The following is a 22,973-nucleotide window of genomic DNA, read 5'->3' as shown; positions in this document are numbered from 1 at the left end:
AGCTTATTCTAACTTTGCCTCCTATAGCCTCTGTGGTATAGTATACCGGCTGTAGAATGAGTTAACTGGGGATCCATCAGTGAGCTTATTCTAACTTTGTCTCCTATAGCCTCTGTGGTATAGTATACCGGCTGTAGAATGAGTTAACTGGGGATCCATCAGTGAGCTTATTCTAACTTTGTCTCCTATAGCCTCTGTGGTATAGTATACCGGCTGTAGAATGAGTTAACTGGGGATCCATCAGTGAGCGCATTCTAACTTTGCCTCCTATAGCCTCTGTGGTATAGTATACCGGCTGTAGAATGAGTTAACTGACAATCCATCAGTGAGCGCATTCTAACTTTGCCTTCTATAGCCTCTGTGGTATAGTATACCGGCTGTAGAATGAGTTAACTGACAATCCATCAGTGAGCGCATTCTAACTTTGCCTTCTATAGCCTCTGTGGTATACTATTACGGCTGTAGAATGTGTTAAGTGAGAACCCGGCAGCGAGCACATCGGATAAGGAGTTAGTATCTCTGTTATCTGTCTTTTTCTGAGCTGATTTATGACCGCAGACCACATCAAAGTCGAATGTGTTGGGAAGCAAAGAACCTGTAAAAGACAAACGGTGCAAAATCTTTAATGAAACCCAATTGCAAAAATAGGTTTTAGCCCCAAATACCTGCAATGAAGAGAAAAATAAGGTGGACTGTCCCTTTAAATATTGAGTGTCAGTTATAGGACCGGTGTCCACTCCCAGGACCGAGTACGGCCGCCACGTCTGCGCCCCTTGGCCCTTGCCCCAGTCACACCACTCTGTAGTGCTGTTGGTCTCCAGTAGGGGGCAGTGCTTCACTCATGCAATGTACACATATAGGATGCTAAGCACCATCCAGCAGGGGGCGCCACTCACAAGGGTCCTAATGATAGGACTGTTGTCTTTTGTGGATCATGGACCCCCACCACAGGGATCTTTTTTTTTTTTAAGGGGACATGCACCAAAAACACACAAAAATTTTTTCAGCTATTGATAGGGGTCACGTGACGTCCCCAGAAGTTTCTGGCAGTGGTCCCAACTTGTGGTCGATTTCTACCAACTGCGATGATGAGAAACTTGTCGAATCACATCCTGTACACATCCGTACATTTCTTTCTCAGTTTTACGGTATAAATTTTTTGCATAAAACGAAAGACCTTTATCAGCCACAGTTGAAAAACCTGAAAAGTCAGCCCTGTGCCTCCACCCCTGCCACTGCTCCTCTAATTTAAAGGGACCGCACCCCCTCCTGCTTGTGCCTGCAGCAGGTAAGAGAGGACAGGGGGCGGGCCCTTTAAGGAGTTCACACCTGGCTTGTACCTGAGCTGGTGACGTCAGACAGGTGCACACAGGAAGAGGAAGGTGGCAGCCATTGAGGAGCTGACACAGTGGCAGTCGCTTCTTATCAGCTCTGTCCCCTTCCTTCACATTGCACCCAGCAGTCACCATGTCCGCCTCCGCCGTCTTCATCCTGGACCTGAAGGGAAAGGTAAGTGCCCCGGCCCCAATGTGCCTGCGGAGCGCTCCTGCGGCTCAGGGACTACATTTCCCATGATGCTCTCCAGCCGGGCTAGTGGGTGGGGACGCTGGGAGATGTAGTTCAGCAGCTATAAACTCGGTGAATGTGCAGGGAACTTCTATATCATGAGAGGAAACAAAGTTTCTCCTGCAGCCTCGTGTTATAGACGCACAATGTGCACTGAGCTGTAATAAGACGTACTGAAGGGAACCTCCAATGTAGGAGAGACTAGGGGGTGTTTCAATAACTCGTCTCCTCCCTCATCACACAGGCTGTGTTATGCTGGGGCACTACAGCTGTCAGCATGCCTTATACAGAAAACTTTATTACCTCTTATAGGTGACTTTGGTCTGGCGACATCACTTTTAACCCCTTCCCGCTGTAGTTAATTTCTGTTTTTGCGCTCTTATTTTGTTAATATTTTTTCTCTATATTCATATGTGTGTGTATAATATATAATCCTTTTTTTTTTACAATAAAAATGTTTTATAAAATTTTATTAATGTGTAATATATTTTGTTTTTTTTACATATTAATAAAATATTTTACCTTTTGTATTAAAAAATATGTGTGTGTGTGTATAAAATTATATATATATATATATATATATATATATATATATAAAATATATATTACACTGCTCAAAAAAATAAAGGGAACACTGAAATAACACATCCTAGATCTGAATGAATGAAATATTCTCATTGAATACTTTGTTCTGTACAAAGTTGAATGTGCTGACAACAAAATCACACAAAAATCATCAATGGAAATCACATTTATTAACCAATGGAGGCCTGGATTTGGAGTCACCCCCAAAATTAAAGTGGAAAAACACACTACAGGCTGATCCAACTGTGATGTAATGTCCTTAAAACAAGTCAAACTGAGGCTCAGTATTGTGCGTGGCCTCCACGTGCCTGTATGACCTCCCTACAACGCCTGGGCATGCTCCTGATGAGGCTGAGTATTGTGTGTGGCCTCCACGTGCCTGTATGACCTCCCTACAACGCCTGGGCATGCTCCTGATGAGGCTCAGTATTGTGTGTGACCTCCACGTGCCTGTATGACCTCCCTACAACGCCTGGGCATGCTCCTGATGAGGCTGAGTATTGTGTGTGGCCTCCACGTGCCTGTATGACCTCCCTACAACGCCTGGACATGCTCCTGATGAGGTTGCGGATGGTCTCCTGTGGGATCTCCTCCCAGACCTGGACTAAAGCATCCGCCAACTCCTGGACAGTCTGTGGTGCAACGTGACGTTGGTGGATGGAGCGAGACATGATGTCCCAAATGTGCTCAATCGGATTCAGGTCTGGGGAACGGGCGGGCCAGTCCATAGCTTCAATGCCTTCATCTTGCAGGAGCTGCTGACACACTCCAGCCACATGAGGTCTGGCATTGTCCTGCATTAGGAGGAACCCAGGGCCAACCGCATCATCATATGGTCTCACAAGGGGTCTGAGGATCTCATCTCGGTACCTAATGGCAGTCAGGCTACCTCTGGCGAGCACATGGAGGGCTGTGAGACCCTCCAAAGAAATGCCACCCCACACCATTACTGACCCACTGCCAAACCGGTCATGCTGAAGGATGTTGCAGGCAGCAGATTGCTCTCCACGGCGTCTCCAGACTCTGTCACGTCTGTCACATGTGCTCAGTGTGAACCTGCTTTCATCTGTGAAGAGCACAGGGTGCCAGTGGCGACTTTGCCAATCCTGGTGTTCTGTGGCAAATGCCAAGCGTCCTGCACGGTGTTGGGCTGTGAGCAAAACCCCCATCTGTGGACGTCGGGCCCTCATACCACCCTCATGGAGTCGGTTTCTAACCGTTTGTGCAGACACATGCTCATTTGTGGCCTGCAGGGGTCATTTTGCAGGGCTCTGGCAGTGCTCCTCCTGTTCCTCCTTGCACAAAGGCGGAGGTAGCGGTCCTGCTGCTGGGTTGTTGCCCTCCTATGGCCCCTTCCATGTCTCCTGGTGTACTGGCCTGTCTCCTGGTAGCGCCTCCAGCCTCTGGACACTACGCTGGCAGACACAGCAAACCTTCTTGCCACTGCTCGCATTGATGTGCTATCCTGGATGAGCTGCACTACCTGAGCAACTTCTGTGGGTTGTAGAGTCCGTCTCATGCTACTACGAGTGTGAAAGCACAACCAACACTCAAAAGTGACCAAAAAACATTGGTACTGAGATGTGGTCTGTGGTCCCCACCTGCAGAACCACTCCTTTATTGAGGGTGTCTTGATAATTGCCAATAATTTCCATCTATTGTCTATTCCATTTGCACAACAGCATGTGAAATTGATTGTCAATCAGTGTTGCTTCCTAAGTGGACAGTTTGATTTCACAGTAGTTTGATTTAAGTGTTCCCTTTATTTTTTTGAGCAGTGTATATAATTAAACACTTTTATTAATTTCTAAAATATTATAAAAATATTGCTCATATGTAATTTTATATTTTAGAAATGATTAATACAAATGTGTGTGTACAGTACAGACCAAAAGTTTGGACACACCTTCTCATTTAAAGATTTTTCTGTATTTTCTTGACTATGAAAATTGTACTTTCACACTGAAGGCATCAAAACTATGAATTAACACATGTGGAATTATATACTTAACAAAAAAGTGTGAAACAACTGAAAATATGTCTTATATTCTAGGTTCTTCAAAGTAGCCACCTTTTGCTTTAATGACTGCTTTGCACACTCTTGGCATTCTCTTGATGAGCTTCAAGAGGTAGTCACCAGAAATGGTCTTCCAACAATCTTGCAGGAGTTCCCAGAGATGTTAAGCACTTATTGGCCCTTTTGCCTTCACTCTGCGGTCCAGCTCACCCCAAACCATCTCGATTGGGTTCAGGTCTGGTGACTGTGGAGGCCAGGTCATCTGGCGTAGCACCCCATCACTCTCCTTCTTGGTCAAATAGCCCTTACACAGCCTGGAGGTGTGTTTGGGGTTATTGTCCTGTTGAAAAATAAACGATGGTCCAACTAAACGCAAACCGGATGGAATAGCATGCCGCTGCAAGATGCTGTGGTAGCCATGCTGGTTCAGTATGCCTTCAATTTTGAATAAATCCCCAACAGTGTCACCACAAAGCACCCCCACACCATCACACCTGCTCCTCCATGCTTCACGGTGGGAACCAGGCATGTAGAGTCCATCCGTTCACCTTTTCTGCGTCGCACAAAGACACGGTGGTTGGAACCAAAGATCTCAAATTTGGACTCATCAGACCAAAGCACAGATTTCCACTGGTCTAATGTCCATTTCTTGTGTTCTTTAGCCCAAACAAGTCTCTTCTTCTTGTTGCCTGTCCTTAGCAGTGGTTTCCTAGCAGCTATTTTACCATGAAGGCCTGCTGCACAAAGTCTCCTCTTAACAGTTGTTGTAGAGATGTGTCTGCTGCTAGAACTCTGTGTGGCATTGACCTGGTCTCTAATCTGAGCTGCTATTAACCTGCGACTTCTGAGGCTGGTGACTCGGATAAACTTATCCTCAGAAGCAGAGGTGACTCTTGGTCTTCCTTTCCTGGGGCGGTCCTCATGTGAGCCAGTTTCTTTGCAGCGCTTGATGGTTTTTGCAATTGCACTTGGGGACACTTTCAAAGTTTGCCCAATTTTTCGCACTGACTGACCTTCATTTCTTAAAGTAATAATGGCCACTCGTTTTTCTTTACTTAGTTGCTTTTTTCTTGCCATAATACAAATTCTAACAGTCTATTCAGTAGGACTATCAGCTGTGTATCCACCCGACTTCTGCACAACACAACTGATGGTCCCAACCCCATTTATAAGGAAAGAAATCCCACTTATTAAACCTGACAGGGCACACCTGTGAAGTGAAAACCATTGCCGGTGACTACCTCTTGAAGCTCCTCAAGAGAATGGCAAGAGTGTGCAAAGCAGTCATCAAAGCAAAAGGTGGCTACTTTGAAGAACCTAGAATATAAGACATATTTTCAGTTGTTTCACACTTTTTTGTTAAGTATATAATTCCACATGTGTTAATTCATAGTTTTGATGCCTTCAGTGTGAATGTACAATTTCCATAGTCAAGAAAATACAGAAAAATCTTTAAATGAGAAGGTGTGTCCAAACTTTTGGTCTGTACTGTATATATTATATTATTACACACTTTAATATTTTCTAAAATACTATAAATATTACACCCATGTAATTTTTTTATAATTTAGAAATTACATAAGTTAGTACACAAATAATAAAAATATCATTTATAAAATATTTTTATTATAAGCATATTATGTGATACATTATATTTATATATAATGTATATCACACACGTGTGTGAGTAATATGCTTATAATAAAAATATTTTATAAATGATATATTTATATTTTTTCTAATAACTCTATACATAAAATATTCTAAAAATTACACATGTGTAATATTTTTAGAGTATTTTAGAAATTATTAATAATCTGTGTAATAACGATATATATTTGTGTACACATTAATAAAAAGAAATATTACTTATCAAATTTTCTTTGTATTGAAAAAAACCAATTTATTTTTCAATACAAAGAAAATGGTATGAAAAATATATATTTTTCCCCTCACCCATGACAGCACACCTTGAGAGAGGGATCCGCCCCATCAAGGACAGGAAACCGTCTGAAATAAAAGGGCGGTACCTCTCCCTCGCTTCAGTTGGTTTCCTGTCCTTGATGGGAACCTGTCTGGAAAAAGAAGACTTACCTGGGTCTGTTCCGGTGTGGAAGAGCAGGCACTGGCCTGTGCACCGGGTTCCAGCCTCCAGAAGTGCCAACCGCAGCTCCCCTGGGGTCCTGCGTCCGAGCTGGCGCACGCGGTGAGGCAGGCTCCGGCTTCTCGTAGACCGCTGCGCCGCCCTCCCCCTGCCGCTCCTGTCGGCCACGCTCCGGAGCGGCAGCTTCCGGGTATGACGCGCCTGACGTCACGGCGTGGGGCATGCTGGGAGATGGCGTGACGGGTGACGTTAGGGGGCGGCGCCCCATCCAAGGTCCCCTGAACCGGAAGAGGTTCTGGATGGCCCTATATTAGGGGGGGGGGGGGGTTATCCTGGGAGCATGTAACGCTTCTGAAACATGGCTGGCCAGGATAGCCAAGAGCAGCAGCAACCCCCCCACCCACCCATTCAGCAACGGACGGACGCCTCTTACACGGACAGCCGCTTGAGCAATCGCAGTGGCAGCCGCAGGAGCAAGGTGTCAAACACCTCTGGACCATCCAGAAAGGAATCATCGGTTCCTCTACAACCTCCGAAATGATCGTTCCCTATTTAGACTTTTTGGTAATGGGGAAATCAGAAGTCAGAGGTCCTTCAATGGGCGTTTAGAAAGCAAGTTTTCTCTCTCCCCAGAAGCTGTAGATTCCCTTTCATGGTGGACAGACAGGGGAAATCTGACCTCAGGCGTGCAGTGGTCCAGACCAGTAGATCGGGTGATTACGACCGATGCGAGCAGCTCCGGATGGGGGGGTCATCTAGCAGAGCTCTCAGTACAGGGTCACTGGACATACCACGAGATGGGGGCATCCTCAAACTTAAAAGAACTTTGGGCAGTGGAGAAATCCCTGATAGGCTTCCTTCCTCACATTCAGGGTCACCACGTCCAGGTCAGGTCCGACAACCGGACATCAATAGCCTATGTAAATCACCAGGGGGGAACAAGGTCACGCTCCCTGATGGCTGTGGCAGACAGAATCCTTCATCTGGCAGAGCAACACCTCCCATCCCTCAGTGCCCTTCACATAAGGGGGGTGGAAAACGTAAGGGCAGACTTTCTCAGACGCCACACCCTAAGACAGGGGGAATGGAGCTTAAACCCGGGGGTCTTCCGACAGATTGTCCAGTTATGGGGACAGCCAGACATAGATCTGTTCGCCACAAGAGCAAACAGGAAGGTAGACAGATTCTGTTCCTTAAACCCAGCAGAAAATCCCCATGCCGAGGATGCCCTCCAGATTCCTTGGAAGTTCAGGAAGGCCTATGCCTTTCCCCCGTTAGTAATGGTTCCAGCAGTGGTGAGGAAGATTCGGGAGGAAGGCGCAAGGGTAATTCTTATAGCCCCTTTTTGGCCCAAGAGGCCTTGGTTCTCCCTGCTTCGACTAATGTCGGTTTCAGATCCCTGGGTTCTACCAGAGAGGCCGGACCTTCTCATTCAGGGACCAGTATTCCACTCCCAAGCCAGAGGTTTCCATATTGTGGCGTGGAATTTGAGAGGTCACTACTAAGTAATAAGGGGTTTTCACCAGGGTTAGTCTCTACCTTGCTGGGTAGTAGGAAACCAATAACGACTAAAATTTATAACCGAGTCTGGAGGAAATTTCTAGAATTTATTGATGCCCCGTTATCAGACAAGCCACCAATCAAGGGAATCCTGGAGTTTCTGCAAAAGGGGCGTGACCTGGGTCTAGCCATGGGGACCCTTAAAGTTCAGGTGTCTGCCTTGGGGGCACTCTATAATTGTAACTTGGCTGGGAACAGGTGGGTCTCTAGATTTATCAAGTCCTGTGCCAGAGCCAGACCGGTTCGGTCCCTTAGAGTTCCTTCCTGGGACCTGAATTTGGTCTTGAACGCACTTACCAGTGACCCGTTCGAGCCCTTACAGGATGGCTCTCCAAAGATCCTCACCCTTAAGACCATCCTCTTAGTGGCCTTAACGTCTGCTCGTAGGGTGGGTGACCTGCAGGCCCTTTCGGTTGATCCTCCCTACACACAAATTTATGATGATAGGGTCACCTTGCGACCTGATTCAGCATACCTTCCCAAGGTGGTATCTAGATTTCACTGTAACCAGGAGATTGTACTACCCTCATTTTGCAGCAATCCAAAAAACCCAGGGGAAGTTAGGTTCCACAACCTAGATGTTAGAAGATCCCTACTACAGTACATTAACATGACTAGTGTATGGAGGAAGGACCATTCCTTGTTCCTGGCCTTTCAGGGGAATAGGAAAGGTCACGGGGTGTCCAAGGGTACCACTTCTAGGTGGCTTAGGGAGGCCATTTGTTTAGCATATACATCGACAGGAGTTCCGGCCCCGGACATTGTCAAGGCTCATTCCACCAGAGCCGTCGCAACCTCCTGGGCGGAGAGGGCAGACACCATCCACCTTCTATAAACACTATCGGTTGGATCTGTCCTCCTCTGACCTCACCTTTTGGGAGAAGGGTACTTCAGGCGGTGGTCCCTCCCTAGGGTGCTCATAATTCTCCAAAATTCTCTCAAGGTGTGCTGTCATGGGTGAGGGGACAACACCAAGGTTACTTACCGGTAGCCGGTTTTTCCTGAACCCATGACAGCACCCGTAGTCTCCCCCCCCCCCCCCCCCCTATTTTTCTGTTTCTCACACCCTGGTGTGCACTGTTTTGGGTGTTATATATATATATATATATTGTAGGTGTTGGTTATATGTCTAACCTTTTTGGGAGGTCCTCTCAATGCTCTGTTAACAACTGAAGCGAGGGAGAGGTACCACCCTTTTTATTTCAGATGGTTTCCTGTCCTTGATGGGGCGGATCCCTCTCTCAAGGTGTGCTGTCATGGGTTCAGGAAATTATATTATACAATATATAATTTTATAATAAAAATATATTTTATAAGTTATACTTTTATTATGTTCTATATAACACTCTAATAAAAATATATAATTTATAAGATGTTTTCTTTTTGCGATAGCCCTGAGTGACTTCATCCTGCGATCCTTTGATACTGATATACCATAATATTTCAGTGTATGATAAAACTACCAGTCTCCTATGTAGCGAGACGTCCAGACCAGAGTGTAAGTATGTGAACCCCTTCCTCAGCTTGTAACCCTATATACGTTCCTCTCTTTGTGCAGCCCCTCATCTGCCGGAATTATAAGGGGGACATTAACATGATGGAGATCGATCACTTTATGCCGCTGGTTGTCCAGAGGGAAGAAGAAGGAAACCTGACGCCGCTTCTCGTTCATGGGAAGGTCCACTTCTTGTGGATCAAACACAGCAACCTCTACCGTATCCTCCATGTGTAATGTACAGATTAATGTGAATATAATTGTCTTTCCAGACGCCGGGACGCTTTCTCCAGAGAAGTTATTGCAAAACCACAGCCTTTTGCTGTCACAGCATGCTGGGAGTTATAGTTGTGTAACTGCTGGAGGACTATGGATTGAAATCCATTATTCTACAACTGGGATTTTTTTTTTTTTTTTGTGGGACCTGCCCACTGGAAAAAAAAAATTGTGTACCGGCCCTTTTAAGATTATTGTTGACTGTTATTTAAGCCAATGTGACCAGTACCTAGCACTTATACCGGTAACCTAGCAAAAATAAGAACATCCCCATCCTTCAATTCTGACCTGCCGATGGTACCTGCCAATTTTAGGGGATCCCTAGGTATTTTTTGGGTAGAATCCTCGGTCGTGTTTTTTTTTTTTTATGTTCTGCCCTGGAACCTGTATAAGGAATGAGCCTCCAATATAATACTAGTTTCTAAACAGCTGGAGGGGGGAGTTTACCCAGAGTTGTGTATTACTTAAAGGGGAGTTCTTCCTAAAATTGTTTTCTCCTAGGGAAATCCCTCAGCAGCACTGAAGTGATTTTAGGGATCTACAAAATACCACAGTCCACTCATTTGTGGATTTTGGGGTTCAAAGCTGTTTGTATTCCACCAAAAGTTATTGTTAAATTTAAAAACTAAAAAAAAACATTTCAAGTGGAATTCACCTTTAAGAAGGAATGCTCCAGTAATAAGGGGGGAAAGAGGTTTGGGTATAAAATAATTACTTTTAATCTTTCAGGAATCTCTCCTTAAAATTGCTGTCCCATGAACACTGCGTATTGGCAGGTGATAAATGTATGATCGCTGGGAGTCCGACTCCTGGGACCCAATAATGAAGAATTAGTCCCCTATGTGAATCGAGCCGTAGTGCGCATGCGTGATCTCCGCCGTATACAGAAGTGATGGTCAAACATGTTCATCAACGCTACATTCACTTGGACTCTTTAAAGCAATTAAGATTTATATCCGGGGTGGATTTAAAGTGACCGGTCACCGGATCAAAAGTGTCCAGTTTTTATTTTATTCCCGCTGCTCCCCAGAGTTTTCAGCTTTTTTTTCTTTTTTGAATCCGCCATACGGTTCCAGAGTTATGGGCCTTTTTTTGGTGTTTACCAGGGGGAGTGGCTGATGGGATCCTCAGGGACGTGTCATAGAATCATAGAATGTAGAGTTGGAAGGGACCTCCTGGGTCATCTGGTCCAACCCCCTGCTCAAAGCAGGATTCACTAGATCATCTCAGACAGATGTCTGTCCAGCCTCTGTTTGAAGACGTCCAGTGAAGGGGAACTCACCACCTCTTGTGGCAGCCTGTTCCACTCATTAATCACCCTAACTGTCAAAAAGTTTTTTCTAATATCTAATCTGTGTCTCCTCCCATTTAGTTTCATCCCATTGCTTCTAGTCTTTCCTTGTGCAAATGAGAATAAAGATGATCCTTCTACAATGTGACAGCCCTTGACATATTTGTAGACAGCTATTAAGTCTCCTCTCAGTCTTCTTTTTTGCAAGCTAAACATTCCCAAATCCGGTAACCGTTCCTCATAGGACATGGTTTGCAGACCAGTCACCATTCTGGTCGCTCTTCTCTGAACTTGCTCCAGTTTGTCTATGTCTTTTTTAAAATGTGGTGCCCAAAACTGTACACAGTATTCCAGATGAGGTCTGACCAAAGAGGAGTAAAGACCGATAATGACTTCACGTGATCTAGACTGTATGCTTCTGTTAATACATCCCAGAATTGTATTTGCCTTTTTTGCTGCTGCATCACACTGTTGACTCATGTTCAGTCTATGATCTATTAGTATACCTAAGTCTTTTTCACATGTACTGTTGCTTAGCTCTATTCCTCCCATTCTGTATATGCTTTTTTCATTTTTATTGCCCAGATGTAGTACTTTGCATTTTTCCCTGTTAAAAACCATTCTGTTGGTTGCTGCCCACTGCTCCAGTTTATTTAGGTCTTTTTGAATCCTCTCTCTCTCTTCTCTAGTATTAGATATCCCTCCTAGCTTTGTGTCATCAGCAAATTTAATCAGTTTACCCTCAATTCCTTCATCTAAATCATTGATAAAGATGTTGAACAATACAGGTCCCATGATTACAGTGTCTACATGATTACCCTGTGAGCCACGCCCCCTTGTAAAGACCATTAGAAATCATAACTAAATAAAAAGGCCTGTATCTCTGGAACCGTATTGCAGATTTACAAAAGGCAAAAATCTGAATACTCAGGGGAGCCACGGGAATGTAATAAGGGCAAAAACTGCCCACTTTTGGCCCGGTGACAGGTTCCCCTTTAAGGGGTTTTCCAGCTTTTTAAAATATTAGGAAGCCATTTTTATAAAAGAAGTAAAATAAACTATGCTTCCCCTCCTCACCCCAACAGTCTCTTCTAGACTGGAAGTGATGACCTCACACTCACCAGTCTCTTGACCCTGCAGCAGTCTAGTGACTGCTGGTCGTGACGTCACTTCTAGTCCAGCAGAGACCATTGGGACGGGGAGTGAATTCTCGAGGCAAGTATAGCTTTTTTTTTTTTTTTTTTCCTCTTGGTTCCTGCTGTGAATTTTTTTAAAGAAAGGCCTCTTAACCATTTATTTAAGGAAAATATGGCTGCTTTTTTAAAAAAAAAAAAAAAAAACAGCCCCATACATGTCCTTAGTTTGTGTCTGGTATCACAGCTCAGTTTCTTTTGAAGTGAACTGGCCGAGTTGCAATACCGCACGCAACCTATGGTTGGACGGGGCGCTGTTTCTGGAAGAAAGCAGCCGTGTTTTTCTAACCTCTCTACAAGTTTATGCCGGCTACAGATGATAGATTTGTTGTCCTTAACTCATTGTCTTCAGTGGTCGCCTTAACCAATAAGAATGCAAATGCGGCTCTGGTCTACTCCTTCCTGTACAAAGTAGTGGAGGTAAGTGATCGTGTATAAGCCTCGGGACGGGATGAGGACAGAATAAGTGGTTTAGACCAGGAATTAGCTCCTCGCACACTCTTAGAGCTGCCTCACAACCTGTGTCCGTCCAGGCATACTGGGAGTTGTAGTTCCACAACAGCTATTGCATTATACCACAGGCACCAGTCATGTGGGATGCTCCAAGCAGAGAGCTAGGGTAGAGGTCGATCGTCTTGTACATGTAGCTTTTTTTCCACTAGGTTTTTACGGAGTACTTCAAGGAGTTGGAAGAAGAAAGCATCCGCGACAACTTTGTCATTGTCTATGAGCTGCTGGATGAGGTGATGGATTTTGGGTTCCCTCAGACCACAGAAAGCAAAATCCTGCAAGAGTAAGTGACCGACGTTCCCAGAACATAAAGACGTCTTCATCCACTGACTGAGTGGAAAAACGCAACCTTCTTCAGGTGTTTTTGGCCATGACCATATATTGTCTACTGTATGTGATAGAATTATCCATTGTCCATTATATGGTACATTACATGGCCAAAAGTATCTGACCCCCTTATTAATAATGAGCTCCAGTGTTTCAGCCTTGCTTATTCTAGACTGGGGCATAAAATCAAGCACACAGCCATGTCCTCTCCATAGTCAAATACTGGGAGTTTAGTGATGGTGAGGTGTCTGAACGGAGTTCAAACCTCTTTCAGAAGTGACATCGGCACAAAAATCGTCCACCTCGAGCTTTAAGGCATGGGTTTCCGTGTCCGAGTAGCTGCAGACAAGCCTTTGATCATTAGAGGGCGTCGGGGCTGGAAGGTTTGCGTGGGGCGCGCGTCGAGGCTGGAGGGTTTGCTTGTGGGGGGAGCGCGTCGGGGCTGGAGGGTTCGCGTGGGGCGCGCGTCGAGGCTGGAGGGTTTGCTTGTGGGGCGCGCGTTGGGGCTGGAGGGTTGTTAAACGTATTCTATGAAGTAATTAACAACTACCTGGCAGCCTTCTAGATGCATCTGTGTTTACAGGATGCCCAGATAGCATGACCCACTTGAATACATGGTGCCTAGTGTACAGTTTGGTGGAGGAAGGGTCATGGTCTGGACCTGTTTTCCAATGAAAGGTGATGTTACTATTCCAACTTGCACAGACATTTTACATGATTGACACATTCAGCTTTGTGATAATATTTGATCTTGTATGACTGTGCACACATCAATGTCCATAAAGGCATGCGGTGATGAGTTTGGGGTGGGTAAAACTCGAGTGTCTGCACAGTGCCATGACCACAACCCCTGTCTAACACCAAACCCCAGCATCAGGGTCTGACCTCACAAATAATCTTTAGGGTGAATGGTCACAAACTCCCACAGACACCTCCAAAACCTTATAGAAAGCATTCCCCGGAGAGCTGTCCAACTTCACAATAACAGCTGCTCCCAATGAGGTTATGGGGGTATGATGTCCGTACTTTTGGCCATGTGGGTGGAAGTAGCGGAAGGTGAGGTTCAAGGTGTCAAGGTCATGAAAGTCTTATAGAAGCATCAAGATCTGTGTGTTTTCTCACTCAGAACTATAAAAACCCATTTTGCTAATATCTGAGCCCAAGCTGGAAATGGTATCATTTTGTATTATCTGGTTTGAGGTTTAAAAATGTATCAGATAAAGTTGGGATATATAGGCAGGGGCGTAATGATCATGGTCACAGAAGACAGGGGACATTGTACCAGGACAGGGGACATAATTACAGAAAGGGGCCAGGGACGGGGGACATTATGCAAGGAAGGGGCCAGCACTGGGGACATTATACAAGGAAGGGACCCAGGATGGAGGACATTATTGCATGGAGGGTGAACACATATGTCTTTATAAGATCGAGAACACTACAAGGGCCCATACATCTCACCAACATGCAGGTGAGGGCCCAGGTACAAAATTTGGACTCTAGTTGTGCCACTGTATATAGGTGTGGCATATCCCTGGCAGACACAGTTAGGAGAGGACCCCTATGCAAGAGCACTATATGGGCTCATCATATTGCACAATTCCACCTGCTTCGGAGGTAGAATTGGGCCTCCTAACCTCTTGGGCCCCTGTGCAGCTGTGCCCCGAGGGATATATGTAAGCAGTGTCAGGCTGAAGAACCTTGGGCCCACCAGAGGACTTGGTGGTGGCCCACCTTTCATCTATAAAAAACAAATGCATTATCATTAGTGGTTGTTTTTTTTTTGGACCTAGACTAATTTTTCAGATACTGTTGAAATCCAGATGGTGGCGCTAGGTTCTCCCCCTATCAAGAGCCTCATAGCAGCTGCAAGGTTTGCACTATAAACTCTCCTGAAGGAAAAGCCAGGGCCCACCGGAGGATAACCAGTTCTCTGGTGGGCCAGTCCAACTTTGTATGCAAGGGCTTCACGTGACTGTCATCACAAGGTTGTCATCATCTTCATCCCTCATTTTATTTCTTCTGGTCTAGATACATCACACAACAAGGTAACAAACTGGAAACCGCCAAGTCTCGAGTCCCCACCACTGTGACCAATGCAGTGTCCTGGAGGTCTGAGGGACTCAAGTACAAGAAGAACGAGGTCTTTATTGATGTGATCGAGTCTGTTAACTTGCTGGTGAGCTTTTTCGAGACCTCATGCTATGGCGGGGAACCTAACGAAATGAGAAAAGTTATACGGCTATATTTCAGGTGAACACTAATGGCAGCGTTCTGCTAAGCGAGATTGTGGGAAGCGTGAAACTCAAAGTCTTCCTCTCCGGGATGCCAGAGCTGAGGCTTGGATTGAATGACCGAGTCCTCTTCGAGCTCACAGGACGTGAGTACATGTCTAGGGGCGTAAAGGGAAAGAGCAGGGGTGGGGTTGTCTGGAGCAAGGCGAAAGGAGACCCCCACTGTGGCCGTAGCAAATATATTTACTTTAGGAGATGTCAATATTCAAGTTGTGAAGACCTTCTCACAGGCCTAAAAGGGTATGGACACCTTCTGGGACTTATTCTTTTTTCTTAAATGTCTGTATTTTGGCCTAAAAAATAGTTTTTGCTATTGTGTTTCATTAAAAATTTTGCATGGTTTGGCTTCTATAGGCTCTTTGTTTTTCTGCTGGCTGCAGAATGAGTTAACTGAGAATCCATCAGTGAGCTCATTCTGATAGGGAGTTCATAACTCTTGTATCTGTCCTTTGCTGAACTCCCCTGTGTTGATTTATGACCACAGAAAATATAAAAGTTGACCGGAACTTTGGTGTGGTCATAAATATGCTGAGAATGGTAAAAAAAAAAAAAAGCTACAAACTCCCTATCAAAACGAGCTCACTGATGGGTTCTAAGTTAACTCCTTTTACAGCTAGCTATAGATAATGCAACACAGAGGAAGAAGAAGCCAAACAGGGCAAAATTGGCATTTTAGTAAAAGGAAAAAAAAAAAAAGGGATAGTGAGGACCTTTCATGGTATCTGTTACCAGCAAGAGTATCGAGCAAACCCTCAGAGGAAAGCTGGAGATGAGCAGCCTGACAACCCCATATTGGAAGTTTATCCATAGCAAATAGTCAGCCTCATAGCTGGATTGAGATAAGGGATAACGGGTCGGTAGCAATAAAATGTAAAAAAAAAAAAAATAATGTATGTGGGATCAGTATGTCGATCCTTTATAGTGCGTGTCAAAGCAGGTGCAAATTTACACAAATCTGACCCACAGAATGGTCCCATAGAAAAAAAGAAACTGTCAGCAAGCAGGCTTGTTTTGTTAATTGGAGGTAAATCTTAATGCAGCCGTCATATTTAGATTTTGCCGTGCTTGATGCCTAGGTAATAAGAATAAGACTGTGGAGCTTGAAGATGTGAAATTCCACCAGTGCGTCCGTCTTTCCCGTTTCGAGAATGATCGCACCATCTCGTTTATCCCTCCGGATGGTGATTTTGAGCTGATGTCTTACCGTCTGAATACACAGGTACCTGAGCATCTGTTACCATGAGTCTTCTCTGCTGCTGCTGTCCAGTGTGTAATCCTGCCTATCTAGTCTCCCGCAGGACAATTTTTTTTTTTTTCTTTCAAAAGCTGGTCTTACACATCAGATAGCTATCTCTCCCGACCCCAAGCACATGCACATAGACGTTTTGTCTTATTCCCTGCAGGTCAAACCTTTAATTTGGATTGAATCCGTCATAGAGAAGTTCAGTCACAGTCGGCTGGAAATCATGGTGAAGGTAAAGCTCAAGAAACTTAGAACCACAGTCAGGAGGGAGGAGATATGTGACATGGGGTCTGCCCCCTCCCACTGCAGTCATGAGGGAGGAGCTATGTGACATGGGGGTCTGCCCTTCCCACCGCAGTCATGAGGAGGGAGGAGCTATGTGACATGGGGGTCTGCCCTTCCCACCGCAGTCATGAGGGAGGAGCTATGTGACATGGGGATCTGCCCTTCCCACCGCAGTCATGAGGGAGGAGCTATGTGACATGGGAGGGTCTGCCCTGCTCACCGCAGTCATGAGGGAGGAGCTATGTGACATGGGGGTCTGCCCTGCCCACCGCAGTCATGAGGGAGGAGCTAGTGACATGGGGGTCTGCCCTGCCCACCACAGTCATGAGGGAGGAGCTATGTGACATGGGGTCTGCCCTGCCCACCACAGTCATGAGGAAGGAGCTATGTGACATGGGATCTGCCCTTCCCACCGCAGTCATGAGGGAGGAGCTATATGACATGGGATCTGCCCTTCCCACCGCAGTCATGAGGGAGGAGCTATGTGACATGGGGTATGCCCCCTCCCACCGCAGTCATGAGGGAGGAGCTATGTGACATGGGGTCTGCCCTTCCCACCGCAGTCATGAGGGAGGAGCTATGTGACATGGGGGTCTGCCCTTCCCACCGCAGTCATGAGGGAGGAGCTATGTGACATGGGGGTCTGCCCTTCCCACCGCAGTCATGAGGGAGGAGCTATGTGACATGGGGGTCTGCCCTGCCCACCACAGTCATGAGGGAGGAGCTATGTGACATGGGGTCTGCCCTGCCCACCACAGTCATGAGGAAGGAGCTATGTGACATGGGATCTGCCCTTCCCACCGCAGTCATGAGGAGGGAGGAGCTATGTGACATGGGGGTCTGCCCTTCCCACCGCAGTCATGAGGGAGGAGCTATGTGACATGGGGATCTGCCCTTCCCACTGCAGTCATGAGGGAGGAGCTATGTGACATGGGAGGGTCTGCCCTGCTCACCGCAGTCATGAGGGAGGAGCTATGTGACATGGGGGTCTGCCCTGCCCACCGCAGTCATGAGGGAGGAGCTAGTGACATGGGGGTCTGCCCTGCCCACCGCAGTCATGAGGGAGGAGCTATGTGACATGTCATGTGATATTGCGATAACCTTGCGGTTCCTCCTGTTTCTATTTTTGGGATGCCATGTACAATCGTTAATTTCTCTTCTGTCAGGCAAAGGGTCAGTTTAAGAAACAGTCAGTGGCAAACAACGTGGAGATTTCAGTTCCTGTTCCAAGTGATGCGGATTCTCCGAAATTCAAGACTAGTGTGGGGAGTGCGAAATATGTTCCCGAGAAAAATGTGGTTGTGTGGACGATCAAGTCGTTTCCGGTGAGCGAGACAAAGAAAAGTGACTCATTCTTGTCTGATATTCCGGCTGGTTTATATCTGTGGCATCCTAAAGGGTGAGGCCTACGCTGTCCAGGTCTCTTCTTCTGATCCCTGGTGCACCTTTGTCCAAAGTCCAATATTATTGGATATGATGCTACTCTAGTAGATGTCGCCATGCTGGGGCTGGGGCCACTGTGCCTCCAGGGCTGGGGCCAGAGCCACCAAGCCCGTTTTTTTTGTTTGTTTTTTTTTTTGGTTCATCACGATTAATTCTAACATCTTGTCATTAATCTGCAGGGCGGGAAGGAGTATTTGATGAGGGCGCACTTCGGGCTACCTAGTGTGGAGACAGAAGAGTTAGAAGGAAAACCCCCAATCAGCGTCAAGTTTGAAATTCCTTATTTCACAGTATCTGGAATCCAGGTAAGTGGCGTCTGACAACTTATTGTTGAAATGGAGAGGATAAGTGTTCAGGGACGGGACACGGATCAGATCAGAGGAAGGATGACACCATCACATCAGTCATTGACCCACCAGAGATGTAGCACGGTCCACTGAGCTGCCAGGGCTATATGTGTGTCTGCTATGGTTAGATTAGAGGAGCGTGCCGAGGGTTGAGGTGGACTAGTGTTAAGTCCTCCAGAGGACGTAACTGGGGCCCACCGTCCAGGTGCACGTTCCCCTTAAATTACATGGTAAGGTGAACCTTATGGACAATTGTTTATTCCTGTGGGCCAGTCCAATTGGGGGTCAGCCTTCCACATTCATTGGGGTTGGGGAAAGTCACCTATTATATAAGTGTCTGTATGACAGTAATGAATACAATATTTGTCCTTTTTTAGGTTCGATACATGAAAATTATTGAAAAAAGTGGATACCAAGCGCTTCCATGGGTCAGATACATAACCCAAAGCGGAGGTATGTGAATAATGTGGAAGGACGGTGAAATGACAAGGTCGCTGTATAATGCCACCATAGGCTGCCGTATAATGCCTCCGTATAATGTCGCCTTAGGCTGCGATAGTAACCAAAGAATCGTATCGCCTTGTATACAAACCACTCAAGTGTTACCCAAAACCAAATATTTATACCCTCACAATATCTGACCCTAAGGGTGTCTGTCGACCTCTAGCTCCCCCATCCATAGAATTTTACAATCACCAATTGCCATCTCCTATTAACCTCTTAAATGATGCTGTCATTCACAGTGTATGTCCCAGGGGGCACTCTGTTCTAACCTCTTATCAGTGCCCCCCGTGACGAGATCACTGGGTGCTGATGGTTTATCATGATGTCTGGGGGTCTGCTGTAGACCCCTGTGCCTGTCATGACTGTACTCCTGGGAACGCCGGCTCCTGGCTGGCGTTCATAGGAGACCGTGCTTTGGGCTATATACAGCAGTACTGCATCTGCAAGACAGCGTGGCAAATCAGGGGTGTTCGTAGGCGGAACCGATTTTTTTTTTTTTTGGCCCGAACATGTCGGAACCCTGAACACTAATTTGAAATGCAGAACAAATTCGCTCCACACTAGTATATAATACCGTAAGTCTGGTCACTGAAAATATAAGTGTAAATAACCTGATTGGTAAACGCTGCAAAATGTGGGGGGGGGGGGAGCACTTTGCAGGGTTCTTGTGTTTTTTTTTGGGTCGTCTCAACCCCTCAAAAAAGTCTAAAAGTCGTATCCACCGCAAAGTAGAATCAATAAAAAAAAATAAAAAAAATTTTTTTTTAAATAATTGGGCCGCATGGCAAGAAAAACAAGAGCTCGATCAACTGCAAAATAAAAACTTTACGGTTGTCAAAAAATGACGGCACGTATGAAATTTTTTTTAGTTTTTTCAAGGGGGAGGGATTTTCTTTTTTACCACTTAAAAAAAAAGAAAAATAATAATAAACTAGTGGTGTAATCCTACAAACCTGGAGAATCCTATTTCCAGGTATTTTTTTTTACACCATCAAAATTAAACCTCAAAAAAAAAACTACCGTAATTTGGAATTTTTTTTTTGTTTTTTTTGCATTTTCACCTTACTTGGATTTTTTCCCTACTTTCCAGTATATTATATAGTAATATGAATAGTGTCATGCAAAAATACAACTTTTCTTGAGGAACAAGACAACCAGTTCTAAGAAGCGATGTCTCGTTACTGTTAAATTTATGAGGAATTCAAACATTTTGGAAAAGTAACGGATCTCATTAAAGGAATTGTCCAAAAGCAGGAAACAGCGCCACCTTTGGCCCATCTGGTATTGCAGCTAAGCCCCACTAATGTTTTTTTTCTTTTGTAGATTACCAGCTCCGCACAAACTGATCGTTACCAAGAATCTCCCCTTGTGCGTGTGTGAGGTGCTCCTGTCTACGGCCTGTATTACACTTTTCATTTGAAGAACAGGGAAAAAAACTAAATATTTTTGTAGTCTTTTTTTATTTTGGAAAACAAGCATCGAAAAATAAGATTGTGGCAAGGACGGTCGTGATCTGGTGGGGGCAATAGATTGTATCCCGAGAAATGTTCCCCCGATCGGATCCTCTCTGTAGGAAAAATCCTATCACTGGTCGTAACGGGGGCAAACCTGTGCCCTGCTGAGGATACTAATGACGGTGCCCCCGTCAGGTCTTAAAAGAAAAAAAAAAAAATTCCAAAGTTTCCGTTCATATGTTAATTTTTTTTTTTTTTACTTTTTTTTTTTATTATTAAATCTAAGTTAAAAATAAATATTTGCTCTTTTTAAAGTTAAAATTATATAATTATTTTTAAGAATTATTTAGATTTGGGTAAATGATGGGAAAAGATGTTGTATCTGCAGTGTGGAAAAAGTGTCCTTAGTTTGGGATCCTTGGGAAGGGGACGTGTGAACTAGAGGTAAACATCCCCTGTGTGGTCGTATCGGACCACTCTATACGGGAATGTTGGGATCTGCCGACAGCAATCAGATGGTATTTAAGAAATAAAAATTAATTAAATCCGTTTCCCTGATTCAAATTCAACACTTTCCTTGATGGGATTCCATACTTTAGTGTTTGGACGACCTCCTCCTGTGAGAGAAATCTATGTACATAGTCAAGTTTTATCTATATGATTTCCTACATCTACTATATGACTTCTGTGTAAAAATAAACGGTACTGCTGAGTAAACTGTGTCCAGACTGATTATTAGCTTGTAGCCGTCAGGTCACATGTTACTTACAAAGTGAAAAATTACATTAGCCCCATGAGCCAGAAGTGTAAGTTTTTCATTAAAAAAAAAAATGCAGTACCACTTCTGACCACTGAAATGCCTTACATTTTCCATAGACTCCAATGCAACATCGCCCCCAGTTCCAAACGGACTATGTTGATATTTTTTATGCTTTTAGGCATCTGAAAACTTTAATAATCCATGGTGTGTGTGGGTGGGTTTTGGGAGTATAGACTATTCTAGAAGGATAATTAACAGTGACGCCTATGAGGGAGGGTGAGTCCTTCCTTTTCAGTAGTCAGCAATGTCTTATAAAAACCAGCTCTTGCTTAGAAATGTGCCCCTCCCAAGACCTTAGACCCCCTCACCAGGCTTGACAAAATAAGTCCACCATTTGAGGTTTGCAACCAGTTGGCTTGTTATGGTGCTTCTACGGGGCATGATAGCGCCCAATTCTGTGTTCAATGGTGACCCCCCCCCCCCGCCCCCTAAAACAGTGGTCAGAGACCATTTTCCATCATGGATCTGTATCACTGCTGGTTTATGGTAAATTTTACCCCATCCATGGTGAGTAGAACACGAGTCAAAGATTGATTTGCAGAAGTTTTCATGGTTACACAGCAGAATGTAGGTACAAGTCTTGCTGGTTACACGTCATCATGGAGGCATTGAGCTTGGTGGTTGTAGTATGAGTATCTAATGGAAAAAGCAGACAGTCTCGCTGCTGACAACTTCTTCCCACCGACAGGCGATGATCACGGCACAGCTTGTACGCTCACTGATGAAAAGCAAAACTTGTTTCGAAAGTGCGCTCTCTGAACCAGGTTAAATTTTTTTTTTCCTGAAGTCCCATTTCTTTTCTTTTTTCTTATATTTGTTTGTTTTTGGCAGTAAATTCTTCAAATTTTCAACCGTGGTTTATACTTTTTGCACAAAATCTTTTTTTTTTTTTTTTAACCTTTTCTGGATACTTTTTAGAGAAAAAAAATCACATGTTCTGTTAAACTGTAAAAAAAAAAAAATTAGCTGATCATATAATCACTCTGGAGGACTGGAGTATATTTGTTCTTTTAACTCACAAATAATGAATCAGCTGAAAAAAAAAAAAAAAAAACATCTGGAAATCCCTAATCCCACCACAATAGCGAATAGAACTAAAAAAAGTGCAAAAGAAGAATAGACTGTAAATGAAAAACAAAGGAAAGCCGACAAAAAAACTAAAAAGGCTTAAATGCAATAATGACTCAAGTCCTCGGTCTTTTCTTGTGCTCTCTTGGCTACGGAAAGTTCATTCTTCACACCACAACTCGCTTCAGCTCCCAGACGACATTCCCAGCAGCCCTCCTGTCGCTCTCTCTTTACAGGGGGTCTCGAAGCAGACAGGTTGGTGCAGTCACTTGAGGTCCTCCTAACCCAAGGTTCTCTTTAGGTCAGGGCGCTCCACCAAGCTGTTGCCCACCGGTAAACATCAGAGTGATCTGTGACCAATTTTTTTTTTATCTAGCTATGCCTTCACTACACTCTTCAACCCTCCATGGGCGGCCCAATTATAGCAATGGGAGGGCAAAAACCTGTGCTGACCATCCGACAAGCTGCGCCAAGAATGATGACCTGGGACATCATCCAAGACTGCACACAGTCATATTTCATAGTTATTAGGAGGTTGTTTGGCCCTCAAGCCACAGTTAGACATTTTACCCAAGGTTCTTATATCGGAAA

The 22,973-nt window shown here is 44.8% G+C and overlaps 1 protein-coding gene across 1 annotated transcript; it reads left to right on the top strand.

The window, feature by feature from the left end:
* Nucleotides 1-1,331: 1,331 nt before the first annotated feature.
* AP1M2 (adaptor related protein complex 1 subunit mu 2) lies at nt 1,332-21,211 on the top strand. Its single transcript, XM_073654185.1, has 12 exons — nt 1,332-1,509; nt 9,391-9,547; nt 12,440-12,507; nt 12,750-12,880; nt 14,956-15,103; nt 15,178-15,304; nt 16,295-16,437; nt 16,622-16,693; nt 17,913-18,071; nt 18,369-18,494; nt 18,914-18,989; nt 20,364-21,211. Exons 1-12 carry the CDS (start codon nt 1,468-1,470, stop codon nt 20,384-20,386), a joined length of 1,272 nt encoding a protein of 423 aa, XP_073510286.1. The 5' UTR covers nt 1,332-1,467; the 3' UTR covers nt 20,387-21,211.
* Nucleotides 21,212-22,973: the final 1,762 nt, after the last annotated feature.

The sequence above is a fragment of the Phyllobates terribilis genome, unplaced genomic scaffold (assembly GCF_046119375.1).
Source record: "Phyllobates terribilis strain yellow unplaced genomic scaffold, ASM4611937v1 Scaffold_11__3_contigs__length_659146591, whole genome shotgun sequence".
In the NCBI taxonomy this organism is placed as follows: Eukaryota; Metazoa; Chordata; class Amphibia; order Anura; family Dendrobatidae; genus Phyllobates; species Phyllobates terribilis.
This window is presented reverse-complemented; position numbering and strand designations above follow the sequence as displayed.